Source organism: Pleurodeles waltl, chromosome 4_2, assembly GCF_031143425.1.
Source record: "Pleurodeles waltl isolate 20211129_DDA chromosome 4_2, aPleWal1.hap1.20221129, whole genome shotgun sequence".
In the NCBI taxonomy this organism is placed as follows: domain Eukaryota; kingdom Metazoa; phylum Chordata; class Amphibia; order Caudata; family Salamandridae; genus Pleurodeles; species Pleurodeles waltl.
The window spans coordinates 623,006,018-623,031,267 of record NC_090443.1 but is presented as its reverse complement, the minus strand read 5'-3'; the positions used below and the strand labels follow the sequence as shown (position 1 = coordinate 623,031,267).

Here is a 25,250-nt window from a genome sequence, read left to right as displayed (position 1 = left end):
GCAGGGCAGTCTACATCTCCATGCGTGGACAGTACATCATGCTTCCAGTAGTCTTCATTCTGCCTCACTCTTTCAAAGAGGAGGAGACAACTCATCATTTGGGCTTCAAAAGAGCTGTGAACTTTTATATGGATCGTACGAAGGACCTTCTGGTGGGTGATCAGCTCTACGAGAAGTTATATGGGGGAAAGAAGGGTAAGAAAAAAAGTGTAGAAAAAGACTATACAGAGGTTGATTGTTTTCAGTATTGCAATCTTGTACACATTGGCCAAGAAAGAAACCCTGAGGGGAGATTCTACCAGGGGTTCCTGTTCTGGCAGTGATGTGGATGTCACTTCACACCTTCATGAAGCACTGCTGCCTTGATAGCCAGATCCAGCGGGAGAGCACTTTGCAGGACTTTTTGGTTAAGCCATTCCACAGAATCACCACCTTGAGAGGTACTGCTTTGGTATCTATACACAAGCTGAGGAATTTGCAGTTAGAAGTATCTGTCAGAAGAACAAGTTACTTACCTTTGGTAATGCTCTTAGAGGTGGAGCCTCTGTCTAACTGCATATTTCTCACCCACCTCCCTGCTCTGTGGAATGGTCTCTTTTTTCTATTTATAAAAAGGTACCAAGTTAGAGATCTGCAAACCGTCACATCTGTCCAGTTATTGGCTCCGAATACGACACCACAGATACAGTCAAGAAACTGACTAGGATGTAGGATGGAGAGTTGACACTTCTGTATGCCTCTCATGTCACTTCCAGGTGGGATAAAGCTAACTCTGAGCCACACTATATGACCTGCTGGCATGCAAGTGCAATGCTTAGAAAAATCTCGGTATCCCATCTGGGAAATGGAGGGCAGGGTGCAAGGGGGCAGGGCAGGACCAGCAAGCTGATCATGGAGGGCAGGTGGGATGGGCACTGGAACACAACGCATCATGGAGGGCAACAGTGATACTATAATGGCATACACACAGACAACGGAGGAAATGCAGGAAGGGGTCAGAGGCAGCAAGCTGACACAGCGCAGGTGGTAGAGGCTATGGCAGCACAGAAGACCATGCATGGAAGGCAGGAGGAGGGTAAGTAGCAGCACAACAGCCATGGTGGGCAAGAGGGAGAGGGCTCGGCCAAGGACAAAGGACCATGGAAGACAGATGGGAGGGGTAGGGGCTGGACACAGACAAGAGAGAACAGGGGAAGTGGCTTCACAACAGGCCACACATGGCGGGCAGGAAGAGCACTTGCATCACAACAGAGCATGGAGGGCAGAAGGGAGTGGCAGAAAAATGGACCACGGAGGACCGGAGGGAGGGGATAGGGGCATGAAATTTGGACAGGCAAGGTTAGAGGTGGCAGGGACAGTCGGCAGCCATCTCACCATTCCGGGCAGGGTGGAGGGGCAGTGGCAGCTTTACTGAACTGACCTGAGGAGCAGTGGCAGGTCTATTGAACATGGTGAGCAAAGAAGGAGGGAGCAGGGGCATGCACACAGACATCAGAGGGCATGGGAAAGGAGGTAGGGGCAACAAGCTATGCACAGAGACTAAGCAGGTGGACAATGATGGGGCATATAATTGGGCAACAAAGGGCAGGAGTTAGTGGGCAGGGATATCCAGCAAAATAGAGTGCAGTGGCAGCCCATCAGACCATGCAGGACTGGAAGGAGGGGGCTGGTTCATGGACTCAAACAACAAAAGATGGGGAAGAGGTGGATGTGGGAGCAAGCGAACTATTCAGGGCAGTCCGGTAGGGAAGTGTCAGAACAATGGCTACACAACTGTAATGTGGGAGCAGGGGCATGAACTTGGACAATGGATGGCAAAAAGAATGGGGGGCAGGAGCCACAATATTTGGGGGAGCAGCACAATTCCAGACCAGGCCCTGCGTCCAACCCAACCCCCACAGTGCGTTGAGATGGGCATCTTAAGGTAAAAATAAAACCCCTAGAAATTCACTGAAAAAAACAAACATTTCAGCGAAGTTGTAGTTAGGTTCAGATTTTACATGCGCAAAACAATAGAAATTCAGAGTTATTTCAAGTAACTATAATTCATGTCCTAAGGTAACTATAATTTGCTCCCTCGCCATGCACTGCTAATTAACCCAGATATTACATCCCCCATGATGTCTTTTAGGATATCATTGATAATATCACTAATGACTGCAGTAAATTTATGGATTAAAAAACTGCATGGCGAGGGTGTGAGTTATAGTTACATTTGGAAATAACTCTAACTATAACAGCTGAATTTCTGTGGTTTTGTGCATGTAAAATCTGAACCCAAATATAAAGTCCCTGTAAAGTGTGTGTGTGTGTGTGTGTGTTAAGCCCTCTTCTGCCTTTGGCACTTCTTCCCTATAGGTGACAGCATTTTGGTTGAACACATTGCACATTTGTTCAAATGTGAGCACACTCAAGTGTCAAGGCTGGTGAGCACGTCCTTTTGCTTTCTGTTTTTCATTTCTTTCCTTTTCTTATTTTTTTTTGTTTTTTAAGGGCATACCACAGAACCCTGACACTACTTCCGGACCCTCGCTTGTCACTCATTTCATCTGCAGCATGCCACATACCACGTAGCCACTGCACTTAACCCAGGTGGCCATCTTGAAATGGTATTGTCCATTCTGTGATTTTGTTTCACAGTTACAAGATGGCTATGTTTTGCTTCGAAAGGTGATGGTAAATTGAAACTTAACAGAACACTAATTACAACACCTTTGCAAGACAGAAGGATGCTGCTGTACTTCAGATTACTTTTTATTGGAAGCATATGCCCGACATGCTTAGGCAGAGGAGTTGTACTTTAATTCTGATAGAGGATAGAGCTTCTGTATGATGAGGTAATGAGTGCCTAAACTCTCCAGTCGCTGAAGAATCACTGTCTTTTTTTTTTATCAGACATATTGGTTTTGCCATTGCTAGTTGATAACATGAGCCAGATCAAAAAGCAGTTCTGTAATCCAAATAATGCAACATTGTTGAATTTATTCGCCGCTGCGTTGCTTTTATAATTGGTTACATTCAGTCAGAGAATGTCACCAGTTTAGCTAAATCGTGAGGTTTTGTGGTTTACCAATAGTTTCCAAGGAGATGAACTGTTTCCGGTGATAAAAATAAGTGAGCACCCTTGTGACAGTCAAGAATTTGAGTTGAATAAAAATACTTTAAGGTGAGAGTAACTGCTGCTGTGTTGAACTGTACACCAAATGCTTCGATAAATAATGGCTGTGTAGGCTTACAAACTACCTTTAAATTGAGTTTCTGTCCCATTCAGTTGTCAGTTTTATTAACTTACGTATTTTCCGTTCAATGGCATTTAGCATAGTCATTAGAGGAAAAAGTCAGAGGTTTTTGCGTTTGGTTCAAAATACCAGTCAAAACCGCAAATAGAATGGTGTATTGTTTCTAAATGCGTATTGCACTCTGATAGGGGAGACCCAAATTCGACGGCTTTATTAAGGCCAACCTGGCAATTTCCATGTGGCATTGTGTCATAGGATATTGGCTTCCTTCACATGGTCACCTGGTGAAGAGCAGTCATATGGTAGTCGGAAAGACAAACTGGAAACCACTACACAGTTGTGGGTTCCTGCTCATTTTAGGATTCTCTGAATAGCCAATGTCCATTAAGAGGTGCGAAAACACCACAGGACATTGACACACACGTCTGCAAGGAGGGAGAAGGCAGAAGTATCTCTTGGGTAGTTCTCAGGTGAGGCACCGCCCTCCTCATTGTTTTTTTTTCCTCTCCCTAGCCTAGTTGGCAGGTCAGGTTAATGGATGTTGGAGATTCCCCCCCCCCCCTTTTCCAATTAAATTATTTTGTACTTTCTTTCTAGAAGTTAATTGAGAAAGATTCGTTATTTTGTACAAAAGATGAAAGGTCTTTGTTACAGGTCTCTGCTATTCAATATGCATACCAAGATCATGACAATATCTTCCTTATATTGCTTAATTGCCTTTCTTCATTGTAGTGTGGAACTAAAGTAGTTAACTGTATCTCCACTAAATAAGAGTTAGTATACCTTTTAAATATGGTACATATTTGTATACCATAGTTGAGTCATCAGGGACACCACCGCCAGATCTCAGTGTTGCACTAATTGTATAACCCGATGCAGTGATCCATAGATCTGTCCACCTAAGGTTTACTTATGAAATAGTGGTGAAAGAATGGCGCAGCTACATTATTGACTGAAATGCTGATTCATATCAGAGGTTTGACTTATTTGATGCTACAAGAAGAACACGTCAGTCTGTCCTTATGCTTACAGCAAAGGCTATTGAAGTAAAAGCCTGAATTAAATTCCAAAAGGAGCTCTTTATTTCTTGTCTAAACCGAGGTCGGCAATACAGATTATGACACTTAATAGTCAACATCGAACATTCGGATCATCTGTTTTATTGTGTGTTTTTTTTAGAAATATCTTTCTTTTATTTTTTAACAGCGCCTCAGATGGCCAAGGAAAAATAAACAATAGCACACTGTAAATCATCAGTATACGTTCAGCGCCGATAATGCAAAAGACAAACCTAAAAGACAACAATCTCATTCCCCACCACCCCCTTCCTCCCCGCCGAACATCCCACAGACACTAAGTGGGCAATACAAGCGCAAAAGCAATACACCACTGTGAATCCCTCTCTATTCATAGTATCCTCCCTTCCCACCCCTCCATCAGTGTATCTCAGTATTCTGTGTTTTCTCCTCTGTCGGGACTTCCAAGGAATGGAATTGCATCCAGTCTTTCCAAAACTTGCAGAATTTTCAGGGAAACCCCTGCTGGCATAGGTGACTTTCTCAGCCATCATAAATGTGTCCGTGCCTCGTCTCCACCCCTCCAGGGCTGGGCACTCCGGCACTCCTGCACTCCCTAATAACGAGCAGTATCTCTTTTGGCCACCACTAGTCCAAGGTTGCAAAACAATAACTTAGCAAGGGACCAGTCTATGACTCTCATTATGCCCAGAAGAATGAATTTGGGGTCCATTGTTATCTGTTCTGAAACCACCTCTCTGCGTTCCTCCATAATCTCCATCTAGTAGTTCTGGCTCAGCAAGCACCCCCAAATCGTGTGAAGAAAGCTGCCAACCTCCCCTTGACATCTTAAACAATAGGGATTTGGTGGTTTTCCTTCAGCTTGTAGCCTCTGTCTATCATAATATACTCTATGCAGGATCTTGTATTGAATCAGCTGGAGATGCAATCTAATCACCCCTTCTTATGGTTGCATCGATGCCGCCTCCCAATCAACATCTTCTAGCTCCACTGCAGTTTAATCAGGGTATCAGTCATGTTATTATTAATGGTCTTATATGTTAATGAGACGCTCCCCTCCCAAGTTCCTTCATTAACAATCTGCCCTCCAGCGCAGCATACTCCGGGAGCTCCTCCCCCATGAGGCCCTCCTCCTTCCATGCATACTTCAGCTTTGTGTATTGAAGGAATTGCTTCACATTCAAGCCAGATTCTTGTTGAAGCGAGGCAAAGAGCGTAACATCGCCCCCTATTAATAGTTGCCCTATTTTAGGGATTCCCATACTATCCCAAGCCGCAAATCCATATAGTCTTCCCAACTCCGGTAGACACTTCTTCCCACAGTGGAGTCTCTCTCGTCATTTAGCGATGTCAACCCATAGGGGTTGTTACCTTGCCCCAGGCTAGCAGGGCCACCTGTGAAGCTGGGCGAAGACGCCACCTCCCCCCTCCTCCATAAAGATAATGTAGATGTGATTTTCCCTCCCACTGTGACCTCTCTAAACGGAATGTGGGGTGGTCCAATGGGTCGAATACCCAATCCTTAATGTTAATAAGGTGGGCCGCACAATAATACGCTTCTGGGTCTGACAGAGACAATCCTCCAGTATATTGACTGCATTGCAGATTTTTTCAGGGCAATTCTGGGATGGTTCCCTTCCCATAGGAAAAGACGCATGTCCCTCGCCATAGAGTTGAAGACCTCTGGAGAGATCTGAGGATATGTACTTTGCAGAGCATACAACAATTTCAGAAGAGAAATCATTTTAAACCGGGCTATGCACCCCACCAGAGAAAGGCAAAGCCCCTTCCATCTATCCATGTTCACCCTGAGAGCCCTCACCACTCTCCTCAGATTACAGGAATGGTGGAGGGTCCATCTTGTGTCTCATAACCCCCCCCCCCCAGATGTTTGAAACCCTCTTTTGTGTAGTGAAAGCATCAGGGAAGGGAGGGTAAAGTCAGCACTCCCTGCGGAGTGAAGAGGGCTAATTTTTCACCTGTAACAGCACCACATCCAGGTGTATTCTTTTAAAGTATTTGATTTACTAGTTCCCTCTTGACCTTATCTCTCAATCCATTCATGTTCCAGGAGAAGACTGTAAGAGTTTTGTCATCTTCGGTGGAAGCCTTGCCCCTAGTTCCTGTAGGCATCATCTGAGATATGAAGGGGAATGTGGTCCTCCGCTAACAAAGCAACCGAGGCAATGGGGAAATTGAAGGGACAGCGAGAGATCCCTGAAGAGGTTGTCATATGCTCCCGGAGGTGGAAGGGTAGGTAGTTTGGGACCCACCTCGAGACTCAAGCCTGGCCTACGTGACAATTCCTGAACTCTTTGAACAAATAACAGTGCAAACTAAATATCCACAAATATGTCAGCACCCCCATCCTCCCCACTTCTAGGGACCCCCATGACTGTAAAACCCCATGAACTTCTCAACGTGGGCCAAGAGGTCTGTAGCCAACCGCTCCTGAAAGCAGGGACTTGTGTCCTAGCAATAGATAGAAGTCCTTCTCAGAGTCAGCCAGCCCTCGGCAGATGAGCAGGGGGAACCTAGTCCGTAGTCCTCCGGCCCAGGATCACAGCACCTAACACACTGTGTCATTTTCAGCATTGACTGCGGAGGCCTCTGCCGGCAAAGGGGTTCCACTCCGTTCCAGGTGGGCAATAGCTGCTGCCAGAGGATGATGCGCTTCCAATCCGGTTTCGTGGCCCTCATCAGTATCCCCATGCATTGTCTCCAGTACGGCTGTCAGCACTGCTTTTCTTTCTTCTTGTCATAGTCCGGGTGCTGTCCGAGTACAAAGAATGCTCATTTCGCCCCTCCAACTTTACAGGTCTTCATGGTGTACCCACTTCTCCCTATCTCAGTCACGGACATTTCTTCCTAGGGCTCAACCAGTCATTTGGATGGGCATCACTTCTCCCTATGTTACTCAGGACCGCTGCCTGACCCTCTTTCCCCAGCAGTCTTGGTCGTTCCTTCCGCCAAGCCCAGACATCTTCTGGAGTCTGGAAAAAAAATGCTTTTCCTTGGAATAGTACCTTCAGTTTTGCTAAAAAGAGGAGCATGTATTTTAGGTTGAGGCTTCGTAGTTTAGCCTTCACCTAGCCAAAGGTGCACTGTTGTGTCTGAATCTCTTGCATGTAATCGGGGAAGATAGGAAACTTGGATTCTCATGCCGAACTTTCCCCATTATGCTAATTTCTGCTAGAATCTTATCACGGTACTGGAAGTTTAAAAACAAGGCAATCGCTGGTCTTAAGGGGGCCCCAGGGGGAGGTTTGCCCCACAGGGCTCAGTAGGCACACTCAATTACAAAACAAGATGACCGCTTATCAGATGGTATTATTCAGCATATCTAGGGCTCTATATCTTTCGACGAACATTACTTCAGGCCACTTGGACTGATCATTGATTAGAAAAATGGCAAATTGCAGGGCAAATTACCAAAAGGTCCAAACCCCCATTTAGCTAAGCAAAATTGGGGCATTGTGTAATTTGCATAAGACGGGTCTGAGTCTTACATTTCTTATCAGCTGCAGAACATGCTTGACACTGTCTGACCAAGTGGCCTGCATCCATTTCTGACCACCAAGAATGGCTCTGCAACATTTTTTTTTAATGCAGACCTACCCATGGGTCTTGCATGACCCAATTATGACAACTGATCTCAAATGCCCGAAAGAGGCACATACTTGTTATTTTGGAATAATAATTCCCTATTGACACTCAAATTTGATCCTTCTTGTGCAAATGAATGGAGAGAACTTTTAGAACTTTTTCAGGCCAGTCTTCACCAAGATATTTTTAACTAACTTTAGTTCAGTATCTGTTTCGTATTTTGACAGCCATGAACTCTCATCAATTTTAGCATCTTTCAGATAGTGAATCAGTGCATACCCAGGAGATCCAACTGGAAACAGTAGAAATCATTAGAGTCAGTAGCCAAATAGCAGAAGACTTGTGCACAATAATGGTCGATTTCTATAGACCTAGTATAGAGGAATTGGATGAAGAGACGCCCGAGTTTGTGTGTGATTGCCCACTGAAAGTCTGAACCAGGAGCAGTGGGAATCTTTGCAGTCTGACCTGACAGACTCTGATATTACAGTAGCTCTGACCCAAGTACATGCGTGGAGGCTCCTGGCCCCAATGTTCTCCCTACGGAGCTCTTTCGCAAACTGAGTCGGCAAGTGGTGAAACCACTATTATAGGTGCACTTGTGATACTCTGTGTGGGGACTCTGCCACCAGACCTCTGTACAGCAACCATAGTTTTAATATCTAAGGCTGGGTGACAACTAGGTTGTCCTGCAATGCTTAACTGCAGGAACACCACCATTTCTAAAGACACCCTGCAGCAAAAGTCTAAAAATACAATAAGGTCTCTTAAAAGTTCAGGAAGTGTATTTCATTAACACAAAGGCCCATTTCATTTAATACATCAGATTATGTCAGTGCATCGAGAAGTATTTTGTGAAGCTATAGTTTACAAACATAAATTCAAAAACATTAATTCTCCCCCACAACCTGATGATAATGCCAATAGTGAACTAAGAGGCAAGTCAGTTGTTATGTGCATTCTATGGGTGACGTGGTTTCCTATTATACATAAACAGCATTATAGTTTATTACATCAAACACAGAAGAAGGGTTTGTACTGTGTACATCATGAGGTCATGCATTGTGAGATCCTCTTACATACAATAACGAAGAAAAAGGAGAGAAAGTGATAATAAAAATGATTGCCTCAGATCACACAATTTGGTAAAGTGGGTTAGCTGGGATTAAGTCCATGTTTTCTGGTTTCACAATCTGTAATTCAACCTCTAGATATATATGCTTTGCTGACACCTACACCCACTAATCTGCCACAACGTCCACCTCAGAGTCACCCCTCCCTTTGGCCATCGCCCTGCTAGCATCAATGTGGCCCTTGGTCACACCACATACCAAACTTTGTGTCCCCTGTGAAAACGTTTGCAAGTACCCATGTTATAAAGGGACAATTGCAACTACAAATCCCAGCATGCTTAGTGTTTTCTATTGGCGAGAAAAAAAAATAACTCTAAGAATCTACCTTCGTGACACAGTTACTTGACAGCCTTGCATTAACATTAATTAGTTTTATCCCTTAGTAGCAAACACAGTAACCAACCAGAATAATGTGGCACGGCCATCACCTGTTGTACAGTTTTTATGCTGAACCTGGTGTTTTGGGTTTATTCGTGAGATGTGATATCTGCACCAAGAGTTGTTAATTACTGCTGCTAGGTAACAATAAGCCTATCAGCCTTCTCCAGTGTGCCCACGAGGCGAATGAGGTAACGTCCAGGGATGCGTGCAGTAAGGGGATAGGGGTGCAGAACATCTTTAAGATTGTCCTCACTCATAATTTACCATACTGTTTTTATTGCCTTTCTTTGTAATTTGATCACACGTTACGATTCGTTTCATTTTCAACATGCCCTGGCTTGCCTTAGGCATGCTGCAGTTTCCGATTTATCTAACTGCTGCTTTAAAGCTTGTGAACAGAAGCTACTCGGTTGCAAGTTAAATGATAATTCTGATCTAATGTTACCATGGGAACAAGTGCTTGACTTAATCGAGAACATTTTAAACATCCTGGTGTTTTAACACTTCTGCTGCCATTTTGTGAAGCTGTGGGAGCATGTAAGCAATGCTGTCCAGTTCACATTTTTTCTTCTGAGAACAAACAATGAAATACTCTACTATTCGTCGGGGTTTTGTACCTAAAACGGGATTCTAGAAGAGAAGAGCGTTTGGACTGCAGCTAATGCTCTGTTCAGTACCGTACATCTGCCCCTGAGATTAAAATAACTCCCTTACCTTTCGGTCAGATTGTGATCAACATGGTTCGGAATCTTAGCCTTTCAACATGAACAGTAAGTAGATTGAATTATTTTTTATTCCCTTGAATACGCCAAAATTCTTATTGTAAAGCAGATGCTAGTAATAGAACACAATGATAGCGGAAGAAAAAGAAAACCATATATTTCTCGCCCTTTTATAATTGACAAACATATACTAAATGTGCTCATGTTTCTTCTGTTTACAGTATTTTGTTAATGTCTCAAGCATTTGACCTAGTTTAGCGATCTTCAGTTCAGTCCTCTCTAGCTACCCATTTGAGGTATTTGGGGGGGTTTCACTAAGCATGAATTTTAAACGGCTTATCTTGTAAGTTGTATTCATGCACACTTACTTACCTTCGAAGTTAAAAGGGACGTTGTAAACGTGCATTCATGTTAAATTGCATCAGTTCGACCTTTATCATAAAGATAAATGGCATAACGTAAATCTGCTTACATTTCCTCTGTTGACCTCGACATCCTAATAGTACACATTTGTATCGGATCTATTAGGTGAGCCAGGTGGTTTTAGGTGTAAGAGTGAAAAGAATCCGTGATTTTGAGAATTGTAAATAAACCGGTTTATAGTGGCAAATCGTTTTTTTTTTTCCATCACAGGCTATTTAGAAATATATAGTGTAAATTCACAATTAACATGGGCAAAGTAATTATGCTGCTGTCCGGGAGCACATTAGATAGTGTGGGTACCTGGGCTGCTCTGTGCATTGGTGCAAATTCTGAATTGTTTCGAAATTATCATTGAAGTTGCATCAGGATCCCTTGTTCCCACTGTTGTAATCCTTAATTATAAAGATGTTTGAATGAGAAAGGTTATCGATCTACTTCCTTGTTTGTTAGCAATGTAAAATTTGACTAAATATTTAGGATTTGTATGAGAACTGTAGGAGCCTTTAGAGCTGGGGTTCAGCTAGCAGAACAAGCAATAGGCCAAGATTATTCATTAATTATTTGTGTAAAGCCCAAATCATATGGTCTACCTATGCTACATTGGATGACCTGTCAGTTCAACAGCTTGATAGTGTATATTGTCTGAGAATGAGGACATCAGGAGAGAAACATGGTGAGGCATTTGGTTCATTAATTATTTGTGTAAAGCCCAAATCTTCAGTAATGATCTACCTACGCTACATTGGAAGACCTGTCAGCTCGACATCTCAGATCTACAGCTTGATAGTGTACTTGGAGATCAGAAGAGAAACATGGTGAGGCATTTTTAGTGAATGATAGAAAACAGCACAAAATAGGAAGTTGGGTTTGAGACCGGCATGGCTAGCTAATACTTGAATGAAACTGGGGTTGGAAATTATCAGTTTACCTCACAATAGGTTAATGTTAACCAGGACAATCTTTTTTTACTAGACAGGCTAGGGATGGAGGATATTAACTTTGTTCAAGAGTGTGGAATTTAATAAAATATCGACTTGTCTATTGTACATGATCCTTCATTATTCACTTGTCCTGTAAAAAAAAATCTACTTGTCCCTTTGGTGCAATGTAGTGCAACACTTTATGGCAGTAATCTCATTATGTAAGTGCTCTGATAATAGCCTCTATGATTATGCCAGGGCTAATACTGTAGTAGGGCTTGAATACTAGCAATTTCCTTATTTTGTGCTCTTTCTGCAGAGCTACTTATTGGGGCTGGAGGCAGCGATAAGCAAAAGTTCCAGAGTTGTAATGCCCGTTTTAGTCTGTGCAAACCTACTACCTTGCATGTTTTATGGGTTTTCACAAGCTTTTCCCTAATCTTTTCCAAAATTGGGAAAGGCTGGAAATTTACTCCTGAAAAGGGCAGAAGTAAAACTTCTTCCAGGGTTGGGGGAAAAAAAGTGATAAAAGGGAAAGTGAACTTCTAAACTCTCAATATATTTTCACGTGAGGAAATCTACACATGCATATTTGCTTGTGCTAAAATGCAGCTCCAAGTATTTTCTAGAAGAACAATTTTCTAGTCTACTTATATCATGTGAATTAATGAAATATGTAAATCTGCACTTATGTAAAGACATATAGCATGGGTGCACTTTCGTGACTTCCTTTAATAATTGGGCCCTTACTTAGGTCTTGCGTTATCCAAGATAGTTTTTTAAATTAAAATTCTATCTTTCTCTCTATCAGCTGGCTTCATTGTGAGTGATAGCAATTTGTTCTTTCACAAGGAGCATTTTGCACACAAGGTAGTTTTGTTCGGTGCCAGAAACTACAGAGGCAATGTGTGCTGTTTGAGGCCAAAGCATATTTTTGCTTTCTCTCAACGTTTGTTGCAAGGGTGAGGGCCTGGCCGCTCCCACAACAATTTAGTGCTACAAAAGCCATGTCAAAATAAGACACACTTTGACAAAACCAAAAGACTAACCACCAACGTTGGACCTATTGGCTTTGCCAGTGCTTGTTTGCTTCCATGTTCCTCATAATCTTGTTAAAATTGGTTTCACTGATTTTTCCGTTATGAATACTTTTTGGAAATACTAGCATGCATCAAAACATTTCACTGAATGATCCTTCAAAGAAATTGTACTTAAAATTTCACAGTAATTTAGCCAAATGTTTTTTTTCCTAGTTGCATTTTTTTGTGAATGATTTATTTTGAAACCATATAATGGTCAATCTTCCTTTTAAGCTCTCAGGCTTCTGCAAGTATTTGCATCTGATCAGAGAGCATTCTGGGAGCATTACATGTAGCCTTGTATAGTTAAACTTTGCAAACGTGGAACCACTGTCAGCACTGGAGTCTGAGCTCACAACGTGTATTTAGAGCGTTCACCATAATAATAAAGGGTTTGCAATAATGGACCAAAAATACAAGCTCAAACAGCATTAGAATATGGACACACACATTACTTCAACTGTAGATCGTTCCCTTCCCTGCTCCATAATATGGTACTGTAAACTGGCAGCCAAAGGGTTTGTGCTGCAGAGGGTTAGGCCTACTTGTCCCAAGGGCAAAATAAAAGTGAAAACCTGTTGTCCTTGACCCCAAATATTATGTCCTGGCGTCAGGCTAAGGGATTTCAACACCCCTGCGTGTTGGGTACTGAAAAGTTGTTAAGCAGCCTCTCATTCAGGTCCAGGAAGTTCAGGAAGTGAAGCGCCTTGTTGAGGATAAGATCATGAAAGTTAGATATTTTAAGTGGTTGATGGCAGATCTTACTTTGAGGAGAGTTCCCATTAAGCTGGAGAGGAAGAGCACATGGAGTCACTACCAGATGTCTTTGTAATGGGGTGGAGTTTGAAGATGACGGAGCAAGGACATGTGCTGGCTGTGGGAGAAGATATGTGCTAGTGGGTCGATCTACTTAACATTATCCTGGCAGCATGTGTTTGTATCTGAAGGAGTCCTCGTAGTGACATTGCTTTTAATTTGTTGAAGTTATGATTGAACGCCAGGATGTTAGATTGGTTTACCTGAACTATAATCGCCACATTATTATAGATTTTTTAAGTAATCGAGAAATTATGTACCCAAGAGCAGACTACAAGCTTCTGTCTGGCATGAGTCATCATTTGCATGAAGGTCCTTTCCCTTAACCCCTTCGCTGCCAGGCCTTTTCCCCCTCCTGTGCCAAGCCTTTTTTTTGGCTATTTGGGGCAGTTCGCGCTTAGGCCCTCATAACCTTTTGTTCACATAAGCTACCCACGCCAAATTTACGTCCTTTTTTTCCAACATCCTAGGGATTCTAGAGGTATGCAGACTTTGTGGGTTCCCCTGAAGGAGGCCAAGAAATTAGCCAAAATACAGTAAATTTTTGTAACTTTTTTTTAAATGGGGAAAAAAGGGCTGCAGAAGGCAGCTTGTGTTTTTTTCCCCTGAAAATGGCACCAACAAAGGGTTTGTGGTGGCAAGATCACCATCTTCCCAGCTTTCAGGAACAGGCAGACTTGAATTGGAAAACCCAATTTTTCAATACAATTTTGACATTTTACTGGGACATACCCCATTTTTACTATTTTTTTGTGCTTTCAGCCTCCTTCCAGTTAGTGACCAAAATGGGTGAGAAACCAATACTGGATCCCAGAAAGCTAAACATTTCTGAAAAGTAGACAAAATTCTGAATTCAGCAAGGAGACCTTTGTGTAGATCCTACAAGTGTTTCCTACAGAAAATAACAGATGAAATAAAAATATTGAAATTGAGGTGAAAAAAACAGCCATTTTTCTCCACGTTTTACTCTGTAACTTTTTCCTGCGATTTCAGATTTTTGAAAGCAATATACCGTTACGTCAGCTGGACTCTTCTGGTTGCGGGTATATATAGGGCTTTTAGGTTCATCAAGAACTCTAGGTACCCAGAGCCAATAAATGAGCTGCACCTTGCAATGGGTTTTATTCTATACCAGGTATACAGCAATTAATTTGCTGGAATATAAAAAGTGAAAAATAGGTATCACGAAAACCTTTGTATTTCCAAAATGGCCACAAGATAAGGTGTTGAGAAGCAGTGGTTATTTGCACATCTCTGAATTCTGGGGTGCCCATACTAGCATGTGAATTACAGGGCATTTCTCAAATAGACGTCTTTTTTTACACACTGCCTTACATTTGGAAGGAAAAAATTTAGAGAAAGGGGCAATAACACTTGTTTTGCTATTCTGTATTCCCCCAAGTCTCCGATAAAAATGGTACCTCACTTGTGTGGGTAGGCCTGGCGCCCACGAAAGGAAATGGCCCAAAACACAACGTGGACACATCAAATTTTTTCACCGAAACAGAGGTGTTTTTTTTTTTCAAAGTGCCTACCTGTGGATTTTGGACTCTAGCTCAGCCGGCACCTGGTGAAACCTAGCAAACCAGTGCATTTTTGAAAACTAGACACCTAGGGGAATCCAAGATGGGGAGACTTGTAAAATCTGACCAGGTTCTGTTACCCAGAATCCTTTGCAAACCTCAAAATCTGACCAAAAAAACACTTTTTCCTCTCATTTCGGTGACAGAAAGTTCTGGAATCTGAGAGGAGCCACGAATTTCCTTCCACCCAGCGTTCCCCCAAGTCTCCCGATAAAAATGGTACCTCACTTGTGTGGGTAGGCCTAGCGCCCACAAAAGGAAATGGCCCAAAACACAATGTGGACACATCACGTTTTCACAGAAAACAGAGGTGTTTTTTGCAAAGTGCCCACCTGTGGATTTTGGCCTCTAGATCAGCCGGCCCCAGAGTGGGGGCAGAAATGGCCTAAAATAAATTTGCCCCTCCCAACCCCCGCGGGGAGCGACCCTTGCCTACGGGGTCGCTCATCCTGCGTGACATTGGCGAAAAAAAAAAAAGATCCCCAGTGCCTAGTTGTTTCTGCCCCCCTTGGGGGCAGATTGACCTAAAATTGGCCGATTTGCCCCCGAGGGGGGCAGGAATGGTCTAAATACAATTTGACCCCCAGGGGAGCGACCCTTGCCTAATGGGTCGCTCCCCATCTCTAAAACAAAAACAAAAAAACACCAAAAAATATTTAGCCCTGGCGCCTAGAGGATTCTGCCTCCCCCCCCCCCCCCGGGGGCAGATTGGCCTAATAACAATAGGCCGATCTGCCCTCAGAGGGGGCAGAAATGGCCTAAAATAAATTTGCCCCCCAGGGAAACGACCCTTGCCTAAGGGGTCACTTCCCTTGCGTGAAATTCACAGAAAAAAAAACTCCCTGGTGTCTAGTGGTTTCTGTTCCTCAGGCCTCATAAAAATAGGCCAATCTGCCCCCAAGGGGGGCAGAAATGGCCTACATATAATTTGCCCCCTCTAGGGGAGCGACCCTTGCCTAAGGGGTCGCTCCCCACCTGAAAAATATAAAACCAAAAAAAAATACTCCCTGTTGCTAGAGGTTTCTGCCCCCCCCCCCCCCAGGAGCGACCCTTGCCCAAGGTGTCGCTCCCTCATGCCAATTTCATTTAAAAAAAAGACTTCCCTGGTGTCTAGAGGGCGTTTTGACAGCCGGATTGATTGCAATCCGGCTGCCAAAACGCTGAGAGAGATTCAAAGGGAAGGAAATAACTTTCCTTCCCTTTGAAGTCTCTCAGCCTCCTCCACGTGATCGGAAGAGAAACGCTTTTGCATTTCTCTTCCGATGGGAGGAGGCCTTGTGACAATCAGCGCGCACGCTCACGCGCTGATGTCACGGGGGTGGGGGAAGGCAGGGAAGGTCTTCCCCTTCCATCCCTGACTTGGGGGGGGGCAAGGGGGGAACCCCACAGAGGAAGCGCTAGCGCTCCCTCTGGGCTCTGTGCCCAGGACGTAATGGTTACGTCCTGGGCACAGAAGGGGTTAAAGCACAACTCTGCTGCAAATTGGATCCCATTTGTGAAGTTTACCCTGTAACCCCCCTTTAACTGTCACCCTCCCAAACTAAATTCCTGACGCTTGCGCTGATGCACAACTTGACCATTACTCCCCCGTTACTGTTTCAGTGGTACACACACCTTAAGACTCAGTACTGGAGTTGCATCTCACAAATGCATTAGGCAAAGACCATGTGACTAACATACTCGTCTCCGGCTATAGCATCGGACAAACCTGCTGCTGTTGCATCCTGGCCCAACACCACCCCAAGTTCCACAGCGTGCTCCCCCACAAATTGTATAGAGATATCAGGATGTGACAGTTGCAATGTATATGATATTATGACTCCGACATTTATAAAAGTGAAAAACCTCAATAAAAAGAAAAAAAAAAAAAAAAAAAAATGAAAGTCCTTTTTCTTGCTTTGATATTTGTGATATAGAAAATAGTCTGTCTCTCTTTACTCGTATGTAAGATTGAAGTTGATCTTTGCAGTTACATTTGCTGGATGATATCTGAACTTCTTGGGTTTAAAATTCTTTTTACTCTGTTTGGTGTTTACAGATGAGTAATAGAGGATTCCATTGTTGAATTGACTGCAATTGGTAAACCAAGCTCCAGTAGTGTTTTCCATGATGCAAGTGCAGTCTATGCTTGGAGATAGTTTGGGATATAAGGCACCTTTCTGGCTGCTTCTAAAAGCTTGGTGCCATTTCTGGAATGATACATTTGCTGACATTTTTATTCATTACAAGTTACTTTCAGTTGTCTTGACAGAATTATTGTGTAGGCGAGTTTCACAGTTAGGTAGACTTTCCAGTTTCCCTGTCAGGTAGGTACAAGGTTTAAGGTATGTAGCACAATAATAGCATTTGAATAGTCCCACTCTTCAAGAATGGTATTTTCTAGTGCTCATGAATGGGAACATCATAGTCCATTATACCATTTCCCCTGTTATGCACAGTGTTTGTTTGATTGTTTGTTGATGGAAGCTTGACCAGGAGTGTTGAAGTTGCAAAGTAGACATCGAATCTCACAAAAATGCAGGTGAACCTTTAGACACTAACTGGAGTACAGCAACTGTCTGGAGAAGATGATGAGTGAGAATTCTGATTAAGACATGCCTTTAGGATGACCCCTTCCCTCTTGCAAAGTTGAGTGCCTACCTGGCCGGAGAAGCCTGTGACAGTGTTGGAGAAAGGGTGAACCTGAGGGACACCGCACGTTGTGGTTTTGTCAATTTGATGTCCTGGGCGTCTTGCCAATTTCCTTCAACATAACTTCCAGATTCTCTCTTCAGTGATTAATCTCTGTTTATTTTAGAATATGCAGTATGGCAGGTTTTCCATTTTTTGTATAAGTGGTTAGTCTTTTTTGCTGTAAGTAATCTATTGACTTGGAGGCAAGTTTCAAATGAAGTAATGCATGAGATGATTGATCATAACTTTCAATGACAACTCATTTGTTAAATCTCCTTTATAAATCAGAGGAACAACATTTTGAAGCCCCATTGACACTTTCTATGACTTTTGCAGTATTCATTACCACATCGTTCTGGTGAAGTTGCATAGGTCTAACATGGGTAGCCCTTCATGGGCTTTAAAGGCAAGCACAGAAGGAGCTAACTACTTGGATTACTGCATAGACTAATTTATACCTTGACAGATCATCAATCTCGCTCATTCCTTGATTACTCTCTCATACAGAGTGGGATTAAGTCATATTTGTGACCTCATTGACCCCTTAATTTTATTTTATTTTATTGCATGCGAGAAACATCTTATCTCCCTTTATCTTTCTGTTAAAACATCCAAGAATTTATAAAATTCTTCAACCTTTTATTTAATAAATAGCAGTTTTACCATAAATAGTGTACATAACATTATTTTATGTTTGTTGACTTTTCTGATGCACAGAGTTAATTGTAGAATGCATTTTAGGTTGACAGCTGTGGTTTGGACAACATAGTAGGGTGTAGCGCAAGGTGTTGTGCAAATAGTGAGATGATAATTAATGCTGCAAAATATAAGTTGAAAGTCGCCACTGCATCTTACTTAGGGCAAAGGATAGGGAGATACCGAATATTCACTCACACCCAGTATATACTTGTGTTTCCGTAGTAGCACATGTGTACTGTCTGTGGCATGATTGAAAACAACCCTGGCATAGTACATACATGTATTGATGTACCACGTGTAACTAGCACGGTGATGCCTGCCCCTGTCCTAATGAATGCCCTCGTAGTGGCAGTAATTTGTGGCAAACTGTGCAGATTGTTTGCATGTTGATGCTCAGTTGGCGTAATGCAAGTCCTTTTTTGGTATACTTTCGATGTCTGTAGCAGGACACAGCATATCAGAGCCATAATACTGATCATTCTTTCACATAGTGGCCATCGGTGGCATGATGCCACCCATACCTGGCTTAAAACATGCCCTGCTGTAATGCTTATCTTTTTTTAAAGTTGTGTTCTACATTTGACAAAATCTCTTGTATTTGGACAATGTTGCTATTCAAAATATGGATTTGCTTTTTTATAAGGCTGTTGACAGGCTTCCTTTCTTGTCACCACTATTTTTATGCACAGAAGTTGGTTATGCAACCATGACCATGCTTTTCTTACGATTCTTACTTCTGTGTTGCTCTTTGTGGTGACTCTCACCTGTGGGTTTTGACAACCAAACACCACCGTTACATAAAGTGTAATTGAGGCAATTTTAGTGGCTATAATGCTGAAAAATATAGTTATAGATTTCATAGGGGAATAACTGAGGACATAAATGAACCTGGGGTAAACATTGTAGACAAAGACAGCAATAGTCCCTCTGCTAAACAATTGCAACAGAAATCTTTGATGCAGTCGGTACCACAATAAGAAAAAATTATGAATAAGCACTTCAGTCTCAGTGGCATTTGTGGTACGCTATCATGGTTGCATTAATGCCATACATCGAGCGGGAGAAAATGTTCTTGCAAGCCTCCAAATGTTTGGATTCCCCATATGATGTGTTGTAGGAAAAGTACCAGACACCTGCACTAAAGAACATGGAGCCCAAATAGCGAGGCTCTCTCAGGATGGGTGAATTGGCAGAAAGAGTGGAGCACCTGAAAGCTTCGTGCGAGATATAGCACTGATCTTTCTTAAATTTTTTTGTGTGAAGAATTTTCAGACAAACTCACTTTCATAGAAGAATCTCTAGTTCTGTGTCAAAGTTTCGGAAAAAACAACTGATGTGAGGCGCTGTATGGCTTCAGTTTGAAGTTTTCTGGGATTGTTCAATAGGCGAAGAATCCATCAGAAAGAAAGTTATGGTTATTTATTTAATATTTTAATAGCTGTATTGTAAATATCTGGTGAAAAAAATGTTTCATGGGAATTGTGCAAATACCTCTCTATTTATCATGTTGCCAAATATCACATGCTTCATGCGAATAATCTAGATGTACAAACCTTTTTACTTGTCAGCGTGTGAGTTAAATAAAAAAAGGGTTGGGCAGGGTGACAAAAAGCAGCCCTGGCAAAAATGCTCGTACTAGCTTGCTCCCTTCCTCTCCCTGCTCTCTCGCTTCCATCCGTTCATCCTTTTGCTCTTCTCTGCTCTCCCTTGCTCCTGTCTACAGCCTTCCATCCCTTCCTAAATGACAGCACCAGGACCAGCAGCGGCTCTGGGCTTTCTACAACGGCCTCCACTGGCTCCAGCCCACCGGGGAAATCCCAGATGCAATAAGAGGGCAGTCTGGCCCTGTATACAAAATGAACTGTTATACTTCCAGTAAATCTTTGTATTTTTTTATTAAAATACTATCTCACATTTTAAATAAAACCGACCATATTATTCTTGGAATAGTTGGATTTACGGCAGCACCATGCATTCTAATTGCCCTTTTAATACATATGTGACACAGGAGGATTATTTTTCAGATCTTAATCTTAGGTGTGTGTGAAGAGTTTGAGAATAGACCTACCATTTTAAGTGTGATCATTTTCATAAATTAAAGGTAGTCATGATATTACTTAGCAGTTGAACCACGAGGTCCACAAGAGGTGGATTGCTAATCACCCAGAAACAACAGAGACCCAAACCCCAGTATGCAGTGTTAACCAGTGCTTAATTTGTAAATACATGAAAAGGTGCCGGTGCCCACAGCCCACCTCTTTAACACGCGGCTGCTGCAATTAAATGTGCGAACACGGAATACTGAGGCGGCGTAATCCCTAAGCCATCTCAGACCTCTTCAATCCATTTAAAACCACTCCCTGCCCCTTCGGATCACTCTAGCAGCTTTCTACTTTCTCCCATTGTGACGCTTTTTCTTTCTTCTCTTCCTCCGTCTTTCCCAAACGTGTCTTTTGCTCGCAGCAAATGCTTGAGGCTGACGACTAAGCGCCGGCATAAAAAATAAGTGCCGGTGCTCAGCACCGGAAACAACAAGCACAAATTAAGCACTGGTGTTAACCAACTATGGTGGGTACTGACAGGCATCCACCCAGAAACGACAGAGACACGACCCCCGATATACACTATTAAGAAACCAATTTGGGAAGAATGTTAGGTGCTTGTTCCCCTGCACACCAGCATTTCACATTCTCAGTGACACTGTATGTTAGCCATTCCTTTGAAAAGAGTAAAGCTAAAAGTTCCTGTTGGAATTCCTAAACCCACCCTAAAAATCTTGCCGCAGATTTAGCGGTGTGCATTTGCTCCCTCACCATAAGCTTGTCGGTGAGGCAGATTGGACGGTAACACTAACTTTAGTTAAACAAAAAAACTATTGTGGTGAAAAGCATACAGCAAACACAACTCGACTTTCCGTGCGTTAATATAGTATTGTCTGGAAGCTAGTTAAGTATGTATCTCGTGATACAACCTCAGAGTCTGCATGCAGGGGCAGTATATTTGATTGCTGGCATTTTTGCAGTTTTGTTAGAAGGTTATGGACTCAATCTGTCTATCATAGACACTGGTGCCTCATTTGAGATGCGGATAAAACAATATAGTGTGGCAATATGGACTTGGATGTTCTTTCTTAATACTCTTTTCTAATGTTTGTTCGTCTGTTAGTGCAGTTATTTAAGCACCTGACCATTTATGTCTGCTGAAATACTCAAGTGAATTATTTCCTTTTTTTCAGTGAAAGAATTCTTAGCCAAAGCCAAAGAAGACTTTTTAAGAAAATGGGAAAGTCCCCCTCAGGTGAATTCAGTTTCTTATTATTTAGTATTACTGATCTGTTGTTGGTTGCTTTCATTGGAGTTGTGTTCGAGCATATCTTCTTTTACAAATTGTAGAAAAGATTATGTGTTTGTCCAGTAATTTATCTAAGCTCTGATTGTAAGTACAATATGGCACAACAAGATATTTGACTTTTAGATGATCCTGTATATTATGCTGATATTGCAAGCCTCAGAATCTTGTTCTGTGGCCTAACAAATACTGAGCTGGAGCATGTCAGTTAACTTGCAGTAACTTCTTTGAATATACTGGGGTATTTTATTCCTTTTGATAGAGGGCCGTGCACATACAATCAGTGCATACTTTCCTTGTGTGTTAAATTTTCATATAGAATTCTTGTCTCTCGCGCTTTCTTAATTGTTGTTCCCTGTGCCTGTCTTTGCTTATTGCCCGTCCTGTTTTGCAGTGTTCTTTTATTTTTTCTCCTCTCCTGTTATTTTTCTGTACTGTTATTTGTTTACCCTTCCTTTCTTGTTGCAGTTTTTTTATGATTAGTTTGTGAGCAGGTGCACAGAAACACACGTTCATTCATGGTAATGCTCTATGGATGTTGCCGAATACGCAGCCTCTGACAAAAGTCTAATTCAGTGAGAGCTGCCGTTCTTAGACTAATTTAGTATAGTATGAATATTTGTACAGAGCATCATACACCCTATGCACTCTTGACATTACATAGATAAGAGCGAAGAGGAGACAAGAAAAGTTTTTATTCTCTTTCTGAATAAAAGGTGTGAGGATATATTTTTTCAGTTCAAAGGATAAATCATTTCATAGTCAAGGGGACCAGGGTAGAAAAAGCCTCTCTTCTGTAGGAGTATTTATTGAGAAATGTAGTGATAGTAAGTTTGAGGGAGTTTAAGTGGGAATGTAGTTGATAATCTTGGCCTTTAAGAATTCTGAAAGATTTTCATGCAGGCACTTGTATACTAAGCACGGTGTCTTAAAGGTTATTCTGCTATGGGAAGGTAGGCAATGTAGTTTGTACAGGATAGGCTTGGCTGAGGTGAAATTGAGTCCTAACATTGCCAACCTTGCTTTTAGTTTGCAGCCTTTGGTGTTTAGATATGCTAAGATACGAAGAATTACAATAGTATAACCAAAAACCTATTATTGTTGCTATGGCTTTGCTTCTGCTTTCTTCTGAGGTAAGGGGCACAGTATTCTGAGTTATGCCAGTAGAAATTACGTGATCTAATTTGCTGGACCGGCTTTTAAGAGGAGGAAAGGTTCCAGTGTGAATTTTGGGAAAGGGCCACATGAGGAATACCATAGAGAAGGGTTTTTCCCAAAATCAATATTTCAGGTTTATTTCATATTGATTTTGAACCAGTTGTGGTCCATCCAGCTTTTCAAACTACAGAGGTAGTCTTTTAGTCTGTTAGGATTGTCAGTAGTTGAAATTGAATATTAGCTGGATGTTGTCAGCTTAAGTATAATAGCGGCAACCAAAGGTGCTCTAGCTGGAGAATGTAAATATGGAACAAGTTAAACAGAGAGTATATATCCTTGTAGAACACCAGAATTAAGTCAGAGGGTCAAGAACATTTTTCAAGAATAATCCTTTCACACATTTTTTCTTGGAGACAGGTGAGCAATGCGAAGGCATTTCCTTTGATGCCACATTTTTTGAGTTTGTAAATCAGTCTTTTGTGGTCACCATTATTGAGTGCTGCTGATAGAGCTAGGAAATTTTCTGCTGTTAAGTTTTTTTTTTTCAGATGAGAAAGTGGCAGGTGCCCAAACATTCTGTCCTACAAGCAGTGGGTTTGTATATATGCCTGTGTTACAAATACAGACACAAAATGTGTATGCTCTTGCTTCCCATATTAAGTCAAATATAAACAATAACTGGGACAGACAGACCCTTCCGTAGCTGGTGCCTGTGTTGGAAGTCACCTGTTACTCGTAATAAAATTTCTTGCCAATGGTGGCATAGAATTCTCAGTACTGGCAAGTTCTGATGTCAAAGTGTGCTTGCAGTAACATTACAAACGAATTCCCTTTTTTTTAAGACACGATTTATCGATTTTATTATAAAGGTGCATGTGTTTTCATCATTGTTGAATCATTTGAGCATAAACTCTCCACACACATTTCAATTCTGCACACCTACAATTTTGTACATGGCTCCTTAACCAGCCATAATAGTCTGAGCTCTCAGTCAGTACATAAGCAGATTCTGTCCCGTTGTGTCATGCAACCTGGGTGGGTTATTTAATGTGCACTATCATGCCGACCTGACAATACTGAAGTATTTCCACCCAGCTGCCTCTCCACCAAGCCCCCAAGATCCTTGTATTCTTTTTTGGACGACCCTACACCTTGTAAATAGTCTCTTCCCCAACTGCACAGTAATCCATTCTCTTCAATCAATTTGTAGGGGAGGGGCTTCCGCTGAGTGACAGTGTAGGTCTCTATCCCTTTTAGCAGTCATGCATCCTATACATTTTATTAGTTTTGACCTGAAAGGCCATCCCAGCCCGGAAACACAACAAACAATATTACCTTAGGATCTCTGTCCAATGGGAAGCCAATCACTGCCCCCAAAGTGCAGAGGGCCTGGGCCAAATATCTTTGAATTATAGCACACTTACATACCACATTCATTAATGTACCTGTGTCCAAACTGTATCTCAAACACTGTGGACCAGAACTCCTTCCATTTTCCAAAGTCTGCTGGGGTGTAGTACATTCTGTGGCGATCTTTAAACTGAATTGTACAATAATTAACAGTAATGACCAGTGCCTTGCAGCCGTTTTAGCTTCTACCCAGTCTTCTTCATTTAATTCCTTTAGGTCCTGCGCCCATATTTTCCGTAGGGTCGCAAATCGATCTGGTGTACCTGTCACAAGGGCTTTTTAGTTTTGAGAGACTATCTTGTCTTTTATCTTCTCCATAGTCCGTTTCAACTCTAAGGGATTGTATTCCGGGATCGGATGCAATTTATCCTTATTCCCATCCAATACATGACTTAATTGCAGTTATAGAAAGAAGTAAGAACTGTGGAATTTGAACTTGTGTGCAATTTGCTTGTGTTTGATTTACTGACCACATGTCCTCTAGCTTTGTGATCCCTGTTCTGTCCCATCCCTGAACCCCCACCCCATCAAGTAACCTCTTAGAGCAATGTGTCCTGCCACAGGGGTGTCACCTTTGTCATCCTTCCATTGTATCCTATCTAAATAGCTTTTCAAAGGTATTGCCATCGCATTCGGCAGTGATCTCTGGTTTCCCGAGCCATGTAGCACGGACCACAGCAGATTCCCACTGAGAGACTCAATCTCCATTCTGAACGCTGGATCACTCCTGTCCCCAAAAACCCAGTTATTGATGGAACGCAGGTGTTAGGCTCTATAATATAGTTGGATATTCACTGTACCTAGCCCCCTGTCAAAAGTTGATTGTATACACAAGAATACATTCAATAGGGATTGTAAGGTTGGAAACATTTCTGGGGAATTCTATTTGAATAATTCTGCACACAATATCAGAGCTGGGGCAAAGCTATAATTTTGAATAGCGCCACTCTGTTCATCATGTTTAAAGGTAGTTTGGCCCAGATGCCCATGTAGTCCTTGATCTTTTGGTTTCGGCAAATTATG

General features: G+C 42.2%; 1 protein-coding gene across 2 annotated transcripts in view; it reads left to right on the top strand.

Moving 5' to 3' along the window:
- The window catches only part of PRKACB (protein kinase cAMP-activated catalytic subunit beta), a 211,753-nt gene that overhangs the window by 68,437 nt on the left and 118,066 nt on the right, over positions 1-25,250 (top strand). For both annotated transcript variants that reach the window (XM_069232203.1, XM_069232202.1), the window contains exon 2: positions 21,547-21,608. In XM_069232203.1, coding sequence (XP_069088304.1) covers positions 21,547-21,608 — 62 coding nt within the window. The remainder of the gene's footprint in view (positions 1-21,546; positions 21,609-25,250) is intronic.